The sequence below is a fragment of the Anser brachyrhynchus genome, assembly GCF_964034855.1.
Source record: "Anser brachyrhynchus genome assembly, chromosome: 1".
In the NCBI taxonomy this organism is placed as follows: Eukaryota; Metazoa; Chordata; class Aves; order Anseriformes; family Anatidae; genus Anser; species Anser brachyrhynchus.
The window spans coordinates 116,317,487-116,330,414 of record NC_137694.1 but is presented as its reverse complement, the minus strand read 5'-3'; the positions used below and the strand labels follow the sequence as shown (position 1 = coordinate 116,330,414).

The 12,928-nt window shown below is 38.4% G+C and overlaps 1 protein-coding gene across 6 annotated transcripts in view; it reads left to right on the top strand.

Moving 5' to 3' along the window:
• ERG (ETS transcription factor ERG) overlaps positions 1–12,928 on the top strand; it is a 148,237-nt gene that overhangs the window by 130,411 nt on the left and 4,898 nt on the right. For 4 of the 6 annotated variants that reach the window (XM_080573668.1, XM_080573669.1, XM_080573670.1 and 1 more), the window contains 5 exons: positions 360–440; positions 2,466–2,537; positions 9,506–9,574; positions 9,940–9,996; positions 11,869–11,916. In XM_080573668.1, coding sequence (XP_080429794.1) covers positions 360–440; positions 2,466–2,537; positions 9,506–9,574; positions 9,940–9,996; positions 11,869–11,916 — 327 coding nt within the window. The remainder of the gene's footprint in view (positions 1–359; positions 441–2,465; positions 2,538–9,505; positions 9,575–9,939; positions 9,997–11,868; positions 11,917–12,928) is intronic. The other 2 variants (XM_080573672.1, XM_080573673.1) reach the window with 1 other exon arrangement.

The window sequence follows — 12,928 nt, the reverse complement described above, 5'->3', positions numbered from 1 at the left end:
CTTGAGCACTTTTATCTAAGCTTGAGGAAATTTTGCAGGTGTGCCTCAGTTTAAAGAAGTTTAAAACCATTAACATGGTTTTAAAAGGAAGAAACAACAAGCATTGCAACACCAGTGCGGTGCAGTCTTCTCCACACGCACACTATCAATAATCAGCCAGAAATATTCTGCATTCATAATTTTAAATAAATGAATGCTGTTGTTTAAGCTATAACACACATACCTCCCTGCAAACTGCAGACTGAAACTCACTGTTGGTAGATTCACATTCAAACAATCCTCTATGGGAAAATATGGTTTTAAAAGATAATTCTCATTTTTTTTTTCATTTTGGTGTTGCTTTTTGTTTTGTTTTGTAGCTCCTCTTCCACATTTGACTTCAGATGATGTTGATAAGGCCTTACAAAACTCTCCACGGTTAATGCATGCTAGAAACACAGGTAATGCTGGCACTGCTCCCGTTGCTATAGGTCATCTTCTAAAAGCACAGGATTCCTGTTTATGGGTTGCTTGCTCAAGGTGGAAATAGTAAACAAGGCGAGAGATGAGCGTATCCTCTCCTTGCTGTGTGTGTGTTTTATGCACATACACATAGAAAAAAGGTGGGGTCACTTAGGGCCAGATGGTGCAAAATGGTTTCCCCACTGATAATTTCTTGTGTTCTACAAGCTAATGGGGTCCCTAACACATGGTAAACTGCAGGCTTGGGGCCTTTGTCTCTGAAAGTTTTTTTCTCGTTCTGTCTCATTTTACTGTCAGATCTATACCATGAATCCCAAAAACTTTGCTGGAGCTCAAAAGTGCTTCAGCGCTTGCCTAAATGCTGTGGTATATGGTGACCATTTCCCCTCCCATGCAGTATATCGCATACTTAATAAAATTGTTATTTAGGCAGCTACCCCATCTCATTTATCAGCTATAATATGTGTCTTGTGTTGGGATCTCCACTAAATTCGATGCTAGAATCTCCACTAAGTCTGATCTGAATGTAAAATGATTTTTGTTAGTACTCACCCTCTGTTAAGTTGGCACAGGCAAGTATAGAATGTAGGTAGGAAAACAATACAACAAAAGCCTCAAAAGCATGTCTTTCAAGCTTTGACTTAAAATATTTACAAAAATAATTCAGAATAAATTTTATCTTTCTCTAACGGTTGTGCAACAGAGGATGGCATGGAATTGTACATATAATATAGTATGCATATTGATTAAAGTTGTTTGGAATATTGCATGATCATGCCTGAGGGTATTAGCTGCCTACAGTGACCAGAAATAACAATTATTTATGACAAATGAAAAAGATAATACAAAGGATAACACAAATGAAAAGTAAAGTGAAATAAAAAATCAAATAAAAAATAAAGGCAATATTTCATATTTCACTTTGTTTTCACTGTGGTAAATAGCAGTGAGTTTCACAGAGAAATGAACTAGATCAGAAGATTTCTCACTGAGATTAGATGAATGCTATTTGACATAAAGTCCTAGTGTGGGCTGTAGGCCTCCAACAAATCCCACCAAAAGCAACAGAAATTTTTTCCATTGACTTTGATGGGGTTTGGAATAAGCCCTAAGCCCTTTTTAAAAATAGATGGCCTCTATAGTCTTTTCCATCTTTGGCTTCCAAAATCCTAATTTGCCAAGCAGTTTCTACATACAGTCATCCAAGTGTTGTTCAGCAGTTCCGTGTGTTATCTTTTTCTATATGTGCACTGACAACGCTGTTTTAAAATACAGTTCACCAAAACGAGATTGTCTGCATTTATGCCATTGATCATTGCCATAGGAAAAATTGCATTGTTCCGTTGGCATAAGAGCTTTGGAGTGGGGTTTTCAAAAGACCACAAAAGGGTTAGGAACAAGTTCCTCATGAAGTCAGTAGTAACTACACAGACAGTTCCTAATGATCCTTTTCACATTCCTAGAAATGGCAATTAGAAGTCTGTTGATGTAAAGCAATTTCAGTTCCTGAGATGTGAGATACCATTTTCTATTATCAAGCTCAATATTTTTAGTGGAGTTTCTGAGGGTCTGACCCAAAGCCCACCAAGGTCTGTGAGAAGATGCCACTGACATTAATAGGCTTTTGCCCAGGCCTGCAGTCTCTGTGGGAAATATGAACTTGTTTGGGAAGTGCATGTTCTTCCAAGCATGAAGAGAAGGCAAAGAAGTCTTATTTCAGAAGATATGAAACAACCTGCCCATGTGGTGGGGATGTGTCAGGAGGGCAGAAGGGATTTCTTGAACTTGATTCTCGTCCCCCTTAACATTGATTTTGCATGGACATGTATCCAGTCATGAGAGGATTTACACAGGTTAAAAGGCTATCAGTATTCATATAACATTCCTAAGGTACAAAATATTCATAGTCTTCATTTAGACACACTAGAAGAGGGAAAGTATCAATGGAATTAGGGACTGTGAAAATGAATCTTTAGATGTTATGTCTTCTTCTTTCTCTTTAGGAGGTGCCACTTTTATTTTTCCAAATACATCAGTTTATCCAGAAGCAACACAAAGAATTACAACCAGGACAGGTACGAACAATGACAACCTTTTGTACTATTCATTTGATCCCTTGAAACATCTCTGTCTTTTACTCCTTCTATTTTCTCTTGATAAATGATAGGTTATATTATGTATGCACACATATTATGTACACATTTATATATATGTCTGCATATATAACACTGTGTAGAGTAAGATGATTAAATAGAAAAGTTAAAATCTGTGTCATCCACTTATCTCTGCCTTTAAAGCAATGCAGTCTAGAGTTCTAGACACCAGAGAATCAGAAGACTAGAGCTGTGTTCACTGGTTTTGTTGCGTGATTCCAGTGCAGTCACTTTTCAATGTGCTTTAGCTCCCTGTCTGTGAAATGAGTCAGGAATATCCTCCTTTGAAAGTTGAAATATATTGGGAAAAAGTACTCTAAAATATTTCTCTTGCTCTCTGTTTTTTATTTTATACATCTGATCATGAATTTAAGAGATTGAATAAGTAAAAACAAACCACAAGGAAGTTCTTATTGTTGAGAAGTGTGAGGTTCATGGAAGTATTGTGGGTGTGCTGTTTTGTGAAAGGCTAGAGGGAATAATTACAAAGATGAGGACATTGCTATGAAGTAAAAAACTTTCTTTGCATCACCCTTCACAACTAATGATGTTGGAAAACTGCCTTATCTGGACATTTGCTTTTTCAGTAATAAGCATAAAGTATTGTAATACATTGAGGGGAGTTGGAACAAAACACTGAATTTAAAGGAAACCCATAAATGAGCCAGAGGCATACATCCAAGTGGTCTGAAGGGACATACACTTGAGTTGACTGAGCTCTTTTGAAAAGATACTTTCTCACATTAAAAACTTTGCTTTTCTTTTTAATAAGACATGTTTTATTTATGTTTTATCAATGCTGTAGGGCATAATCCAGGAGAGTATATGCAACTAACTATTTTGTGTACATTTATATACAGGTATATATGCCTGTCTGTAGATTTGTTAATGCATAAACAAAAAAAGATAGATAGGGAAACATTTACCAGACCAACACATGAATAAATACACCCTGCCCAATTTATAGGTAAAGAAACTCTTCTGCTAGAATTATTCATCTGTAGCAATGCTGTAGTGAATAAAAAGGAAACCACAGATCCAATTTATATATTTGGCATTTGAATTTCATAGGGAATTTACCAAGGTTCCCCACAACTATTTACAATAAAACTTACATTAGCGTATTGTAAGAAACAAAATATTTTAACAGATCAAGAACTGGCCAATTAACCTGCTACCAAGTCTAAAAAGTAAACAGCTTAAATCATGGGTGCTTTAGCATTGCCTGCATTATAAATATTTAATAGTAATGGGAAAAAAGACATAATAAAATTTGGTATAGACCTTGGAGCTAGCATGAGATTTTGACATTAGTCAGAACCAAATATTCCTCCAAAGGATCCCTGTGAAGTAGCCCAGAGGTCTTAGTTGAGATAAATGAACTGGCAATATGCTAACAGCTGAAAATACAAATTCACAAATTCAGTATAAAGCACAAGTTTTTTGTATATCTTACTGATCTGAAATTAACCTTCTTCAATCATAAAAGAAGAGCTAAACATAGGCAACTTTATTTATGGCACAATGAAAGCCACTGCTCTAGTTGCTGGCTGAAGTGAAAAAAGTAAACAAATGAAGGAGCATAGTGGAGGGTTGCATGGGAAATCTGATTGTACCATTAAATAAATCAACAGTGTGGCCTTGTACAGAAAACCGTATGAATCATCCCTTATCAAAAAGGTTATTTGCAGAATTGGTGTTTAGAGCAAGCCATGGGAATATGGAGAATCTTTTGAACCTATTGAAAAACATAAAAGTTTGAGATTGTTCAACTCATGGTCTGGAGATGAAAAATCATGATATAATTATCAAATAAAGAGTGTCACAGAGTACCTGCTTTGTCTGTTTCCCACTATTAGAAAAAAATATTCAGAAGAAGTTAAAAGTTATTTTCATGAAACATTAAAGCAGATTGTGTCTCTCGTGATCACAAGTTATTGTAGCACCCAAGAGCTTTGAATGGCTTAGAGGAATCTGGACATGAATATGAATGAGAAGACACATCGTAGATGTAGAAACAACTACTAACTATGCAATGTTATACTAGATGCCCAAAGCTGTCAGTAGTTTCCAATGAAAAGGAGCATGTGGCATCAGAGCAGAGGTACCTGGGTGTCTGATAGCAAATAACCATACCAATTGAGAGGATTTCAGGTGGAGGCTAGAATGAGTCTGTTATGAAAGAATACAATTTTTTGGATATATTTCCAGTGGTGTTCAACAAAAATTGGCTTTTCTATCCCATGAGAAATTCTATGTTTTCAATATTTTTTTCATCCTGACTTGTGATGGAAAAATAAAGTACTAGTTTTCTCTGAAGTAAAAGATTTTTTTAAAATATTTTAAAAATTTGTTATTGTGAAACCCCTTCTTTCAGCATTTTTATCCAAATAAGACATCCTGACATCTACAAAACAAAACACTTTATGTTAACATTAAAAGCATCTTTCTGTATTGATGCAATTCCTTGTGAGAATTGTAGTTTGGATATAGCATGCCTCTATTCTTCTGTGAGAACTGGTGTATCCTAACTAAGCATTTCCTGCAACAAAATATCACATGATTTTTGAAAGAATTATTTTATCTTTTACAATAGAGAGCTGGCAAACATCTTCAAGGTCGGAATGTTCATTCAGAAAGAAAGATTTTTTTCAGAAATTCAGTTTTCTGTCAAGAAACTATTTTCACAGAATCACAGAATCACAGAATCATGTAGGTTGGAAGAGACCTCCAAGATCACCGAGTCCAACCTCTGACCTAACACTAACAAGTCCTCCACTAGTTTACTGAATTATTCCTTGGCTTTCCTTTCTGTTAAACATTACATGTCAACTAGACTGCAAAGAAGCTTTTCCATAACAAATCACATTTCATCAAAGAGCAATAGCAGACTCTCGGGACAATCATTTGATGACATGAAAAAGGTCAAAAAAGAGGGTGGGGGGAGGAATAAACAAGTTTAAATGGAATTAACCAAATCCTGGGATGCAATTTTGGAGAAAGTAATTAAGCATTGCCATTGTTAATGTACTACAATAGCAAATAGGAAATGAGCAATGTTTATAATGAATTACAATAACAAAGGCATATTACTTCAGTCACCTTTACAACAGAACACAAGGTTTCAGCAAGCTCAAAGTTAACACAGTGAAGCTATCAGGAGCTCAGGAAGACCTAATATGGGTTTGTCTACGTCTCATCGAACAGAAGCATTCCCATCAAAGATTTGTCCAAGATAAGAACATGTACTAATATCCCATGAACAAGAACAGATCTGCTTATCTAGGATAGCAACATGTTTATCAAGGTGCAATACTGAACTAAGAATGAAGTTGGAATTTTATGCTGTTTCAAGCAAGGCTGATAAGTGGATTTTTCTATTAATGGAGAGGGTGTAGTCAGAAAACCATCTTATGATGTGTTAAAAGGCAAAAGTTTTCTCACAGTACTAAATTTGTACCACATGTATTTCAGCGCTGTAAGTGCCACTGAGTACAAGCAGACAGCACCACACAGCTCTCTCAGTGTACATACGTCTAAATACTTAGAGGAGAGGAGAGGAGAGGAGAGGAGAGGAGAGGAGAGGAGAGGAGAGGAGAGGAGAGGAGAGGAGAGGAGAGGAGAGGAGAGGAGAGGAGAGGAGAGGAGAGGAGAGGAGAGGAGAGGAGAGGAGAGGAGAGGAGAGGAGAGGAGAGGAGAGGAGAGGAGAGGAGAGGACACAATACCCACAAGTATGGAAGTATTAGAATGAGTCCAGAGAAGGGCCACAAATATGATCAAGGGGTTGGAGCTCCTCTCCTCTGAAGCCAGGCTGAGGGAGTTGGGGTTGTTCAGCCTGGAGAAGGGAAGGCTCCAGGAAGACCTTATAGTGGCTTTCCAGTATTTAAAGGGGGCCTACAGGAAAGCTGGGGATGGATTCTTTGTCAGGGGTGTAGTGATAGGACAAGGAGTAATGGCTTTAAACTGAAAAAGGGTAGATTTAGATTAGATATAAGGAAGAAATTCTTCACGGTGGGGGTGATGAGACACTGGAACAGGTTTCCCGGAGAAGTTGAGGATGCCCCATCCCTGGAAGTGTTTAAGGTCAGGTAGGACGGGGCTTTGATCGGCTTGGTCTGGTGGGAGTGTACCTGCCCGTGGAAGGGAGGATGGAATTAGATGATCTTTAAGGTCCCTTCCAACCCAAACCATTCTGTGATTCTATTATTCTGTAAGTACCTAGTCTTGTTTAGAAGATCCTGGACCTGTTTGAAACTCCAAACACTGTCCTGCAATTGGCACCATGGCTGAGCTGTTCCCTTCTGTACAAACAGAACTTGGAAAATCCTGGAAAGGTGACTAGAGTTCTTCTGAATTTCTGAGAGTTTTCAGGCGATAAGGTTTCTCCAACTGCATCAATTGATAGCAGGTGTTGATCTCAACCTGTCCAGGACATCAACATGATTCAGTTCCACACCCATTTTCTGCTAAGAGATGAATGCTTTTACAATTTTTTTCTTCTCCAAGTATCTGAAAAATGAGACTCTGGAATAGTTCTCAAGAAACCAGGGAGAAAAGGGCACTAGTTATTTAAATGCAATACAAAGATAAAATGCATATGTCAGCAAAAGCAAAGTTTTTGAAGTGTAAGATTCCAGGAAACGACAGGGCTGGGTAGTGCCAGTCTGTTCCTCAGGCCAAACAGACTAAATAAATTACAAGCAATTTGGTTCTGAATTTCATATTACACTTTATTTCCATTTTGATATTCCTGCTTATAGTGCTTGGAAATGGACAGAGAGGTACATCTGGTGTGCACAGAGCCAGTCTGTGACTGTTTCTTTACTTCCCAATTGCTTTCATTTCCAATATTTTCTAAAATAAAGCACAAGCAATGTTAACAATCATTATTTGCACCACTTTAGTTCTATGAGGAGGGTATTGCTACCTTGCTGGAATCCTGGGCCGGCTACATAAGTCTATGATCTTGCCAACAATTTCAGCTAATGTGTTTAAGCCAGCCATAGAAAAGCACAAGCAACTGCAAAAGATTTCAAAAGCCTAAAAGAACGTCTGAATTTCCTTCATATACTTTATCAAGAAAGCTTTTATGTTTTACTTTTAGTTCTTTATGAATAAAGCTTTTATAGTTTAGTCTCTTCGTTTTATATACTAAACCATTTAACTGAAATAAAAGTTATGCCTATGCGGAAAAAAAAAAAAAAAAGAAAAATGAGAATTTAGTTTAGACACATAAAATTAAGCAGCTTGTTCCAAGAAGCAGAAAGGTATATTTAAATAGATGAAGCAGGGAAAAAAAAATAAAAAATCAAACAAACAAACAAAAACATCATTTTTTGAAAGAAATAGAGAATATGTGGAATATGTGTATATAGCTGTTCTTAACATTTAAGCATGTTCACTGTTTTCACATTCTAAGGTTTTAGAGATCTGTGAGGATACTGGGATGTGGGAGGAACTGTGGAAGAAAAGGAATTATTAAATTTGAAATGACTAGTAAAAGAGAAATGAGTGGAAATGGTAAAGTGCAACAATCTCCAAAAGTGCTAGATGATGAGAATTAGACCAGAGGGTGCATCTGGGGAAAAGAGGACTTGCAAGCTTGAGGAATAATATCAAGGAGAGAGCATGATAAAGTACATGACAGCAGTGAGAGCCACTAAGAACACAAAGATATAACAATAGTTTAGGAGAATCTCCAAAAGACAAAAACAAGACTTGGTTGCCTCCCATGTCCCTGCAGAAAAGGAACTCTTAAATTCAACCTATAAACTTTGATTAATCTCAAGGGATAACAGGAACAGACTAGTAAAGTATTGCAAAGTAAATCAACTGAAGTCTATCTTCTTATAATAAAATACTGTTACATACACAGTCTGGAAGGGAATGTCACACAGTTTATTCTTAATCTGAGCTCTGACCTCTTGGGAGACTTTTCCCACAAGGCTCTAGTATAAATTGTCCACAGTGCACACTGTGTGTCATTCCTTGGTGCCTTTGGCTGAGGAAGGTGTTGCAGGAGCTATCCAATACAAAGTTTTAGCAGCAGTTTAGTTTATTATACTAAGTAGATTGATATAGTTAATTGATTATGATGACAAGAGTCACAATGACTAATCTACTGCATATTTAAGTTGCTAAATCTTAACATAAATCAGGTTCCCTTAAAGACTAATGTTTCACTCACCAATAAATGTAGTTAGTAGGCATCTCTTGACCTCAAGGAGTAACCTTGAGAGGTGTCCCAAACCAAAGGGAGATCACTGCTGTGCAGCCTGCTGTTCCAGCACGGAATGCTTAGATTAGGCTTTCTCTGACTGCTATATGTATAAGATAAAGTGATTGGCTTGCAGTCAGGCTTAGAATCTTACCATGTTGCTTTCAACCTCTTGATATAATTTGTCATTTATCCATGAGGGATTTCAGTGAGTCACCTGTTCTAGGGCTCTTTGTTCATGGTCATGGCCATGACCACCCACTTGGTGTTCTATTATTAACGAGCTGTCCAGTTCAGGGAACAGTCACATCGAGGCCTACTGTGGTTCATAAGCCTGACCAATGCTTATGTCAAGTGCAGGAATTGAGCATATCCATCAGACAAGGTGACCAAAGGGAGTATGCTGAGCATTTGGAAATGTTGGACTCTGTAGAGTATTTGTGCCAGATATTTCAGGCATCTAACAAGAATAGGTACCTCCGAAGAGCACTACAGAAGACAATGTGATACTCTTATTTTTAGAAATCATACAGACAATATAGGGTTTAACAAGGAGTATTCTTCCTACTTCAGTGATTTTTCTAGTCCAATGAATCACATAGAAATGTGCCTCTTATGGACAGGTAACACTTTATACCATATCTGCATGAAGGACTGTATTTTTCCTTTGCAGATTTGCCTTATGAGCAAGCCAGGAGATCAGCATGGACGAGTCACACCCACCCCACTCCTCAGTCAAAAGGTAAGAAACATCTGCATATGTCCAGTTTGTGGTCCCAATGCACATCTGTTGCAATCTGGGTAGACCCTGAGGTGAACTGATAGCAGCTACCTCAGCTCTCAGCTCGGAAGGACTTATACCTGTGCCTTGTCTGGAAAGCCTGTTAGCTGTGTATAGGCAACACTGGGTGGAGTTACTGGGGCAGCCTCATGTTCCTTGAATGCAGGCTTCATCAAGTCTGTGACCATATAGTCTCACAAACCTAAATCCTACTGTGACCATCATTGAGTGGTGAACAGCAGGAGTCCCAGGCATGTGGTCTGTCACATGTTTGTTGAACAACTTCCAGACTGGAAAAATAACTACATGGATTTCTCCATTTTCAGCTACTCAGCCATCATCCTCAACAGTGCCCAAAACAGAAGACCAGCGTCCTCAGTTAGGTGGGTGTCATTTTGTTTGAATTATGCTTGGGTGTGACAGGGTTTGTTGAACATGATCAGAAGGTCATCTCTCTCCTACCAACCAGAAGCCAATTGCAAGATCTAATTCAGTGCACTAATGAGGTTTCCAGCTGGTGACAAGTAATTCCCTAGACCTGTGTATGAGCTGGCTGTACAGCTGGATCTTAGATGGAGCCTCCCATGGCTATTAAAACTTGCTTTTAGTAATGTTTAGTGGCAATGACAATCTTTCAGAGTGAAAAAGCTGTTAAACAAAGTACCTATGTTCAGTTTAGATACACAGCTGGAAGGTAAAGATGTCAAAAGAAGATATATTCCACAGTAATTGAAATGCTAGCAGTTGGAAAATATGCATAAACAAAGAGATGAAAATGGATTATAACACATAGAAAACTATTTGAATTTTACATCCTAAACTCCTGAAATTAAACAGGAAAAAGAGAAGGATTCCCAACCTATTGAGAAACTGTGGGGAGAAAATAGGGGTTTATTGAATTGTAGGCTAGTATTTCTGCAGGATGGGTGAATTTTGTGGTTTCAAAGCAGCTAATCCTTGGGGTAGGACTTAAGCCCTTACTGTGAAACTAGACTGTAGAACTGTCTTAGACAGGTAGCTAGAAAGCAGTGCAGTCTGAGTCAGTGGTGGCTTTTGCTAACAACAAAAGGGTAGAAGTAGGAAATACAGGAGATTTGGAGGATATTCTTAGCTCAGAAGACTCTGAGCCTGTTTTTATCACATGGATTTCAAATCATTATTCTGGTTTTTGTTATAGCTGAATAAGACTGTGCACATGACTACGTCTCGTTAACTTACATGCATGCTGCCTGGGAAGTATTAAACTGCTTTTTGCCCAGATAGCATTTTATCTAATCTGGCCTCCCAACCATGAGAATCTTTCCAGAAATATATTGATGATTTATGTAAGTCCTTGGGACCACTAAATGGCTGTGTGTGAGCTGCACAGATTATTTAAATGTATAAGAAATGTAACCTGATTATATGCTTGGCTGTAAAACTGACGGCCGTTTGAGAGCAGCTGTTCAGAGATGAGACAGCCCAGCAACATGGTTGTTACACAGGGGCCTACAGGCTGTGCTTACTGACCATTGCTTTGTCTTTCCTACAGACCTACTTCTGTCACAGTCTTTCCTTTTTCCTGTTGTATTTCAGTTCAGGTCAAAATCAGTTTTCATTTCCACAAGGGATCCTCATTTCCACATGAGGAAGTCATTGAGATGTTATGGGATTTGGAAAACCCCAATTGCAAAGTTGATTCAGGAGATCCCTCGCTGGACTGTGATGTTAAAGAAACAACCCAGTCACATTGCCTGGGTTCAGCCATGCCCTCTCTGCCCTCTTTTGGAGGCTGTTTTGGCACAGAAAGGAGTAGTAGTGACAAGGGGAAGACAAATGTAGCCCCTCAAGATGAGAGATCTTTGTCCTTTCCTCACCCCATCCATGCCATGGTTAGCAGTGGGACTCGGGCCTGTGGGCCTTAGCATATTGCAAGAGTAAATAGTTCCAAAGGGTGTCTGTGTATTTGTGTACTTTGTTTAAATGGGAAACAGAATACTTCTAGACCAGATTTACAGTGTGTCTGAACATGTGTTTGTGCACACTAATACAGGGAAAAAAAAAAAAAAAGTGTATACTTGCAACTGTTCACTTGCACACCTAATTTTAAGGGAAAACATGCAAATATTGTGATGCAGGGAAAGGAACAACTTTTGTCAGTGTTGGACCTGCTGTGTCATCAGGTGGCATTCAATGACCTCTACAGGGTTAAAAATAGCACCTAAAATACGTGACATTGTTACATGATTTAAAATCTTTCTTTCACAATTTTTTAGATCCTTATCAGATTCTTGGACCGACCAGCAGCCGTCTTGCAAATCCAGGTGAGAGTGGGTTTTGCTGATTTAGGAGCATTTTTCTTCTCTGATAGTGCCCCCACTCCCTTTTTAAGGCCAGAGTCGGAAGGTGATGTGACAGACTTTGCCGTTCTTCAATATGGCTCAGTGGGAGCTGATGATACCCAACATGTCGCAGGACTGGATTTCTAAATTACTTAAAGGTGGGACTGAGCTCACAGATGTCAGTCCCACCCTTAAGACACAAACTCAGGTGTCTTAGTGTATGTGTCTAGATATGAGTTAGGTGTCTTACTTACCATGATAATCATTGGAGATGTAGTTAATATAGATGTTTATCTCATCCTAGAGTAGGTGGTTATATTCAGTCAAATGCCTCAGTAGATTCCAGTAACTATATCAATAGGGGTTCACTTCTGTTGCCTAGACATTAGGAGTTTTCTTAGGTGCTGTAAGATATCCCTTCTGGCCTCCAGGTACTCCTCCAGAAGGGCACGAGTCTCTTACTGATTTGTGTCATATGTGCCATAGATTCTGTTAATCCACATTTCAATGACACACTGACCTTGCAAATAAAATATCTTTTGGATGAACAACCCAAACCAACAAATATATATAGGGAAAATGGGAAAGCAGAATCTATTTGCAAAGAATAATTGGATTAGACACCTCAGAAATGTTAGCCCACTCTAAGAAGAAGGTAACTGGGTGCATTATGGACAGGGCCTTGTAGTGTATTTTAGCTGAAGATGAAGATCCTTCCTAGTGAGTTAACACTGATTGTGAACTGTGCAGATTTCGCTGTTGCTTCCCTGAGTCCACAGGACACACTGTGGCCATATACCACTGTAATCAAGAACATGATCTGCCACAATAGATTGACATTATTTATGCCACTTCCTACTTCCCTTTCTTTAACAGCCGAAGGATGCAGTGCTCCTTTTTCCACACTGTAGGTCTCCTCAACCACCAGTAATCTTACAACAACAATCTTACAGCCTCTCCAAGCACAAATTTGCCAAAATACTGCTCCATTTCC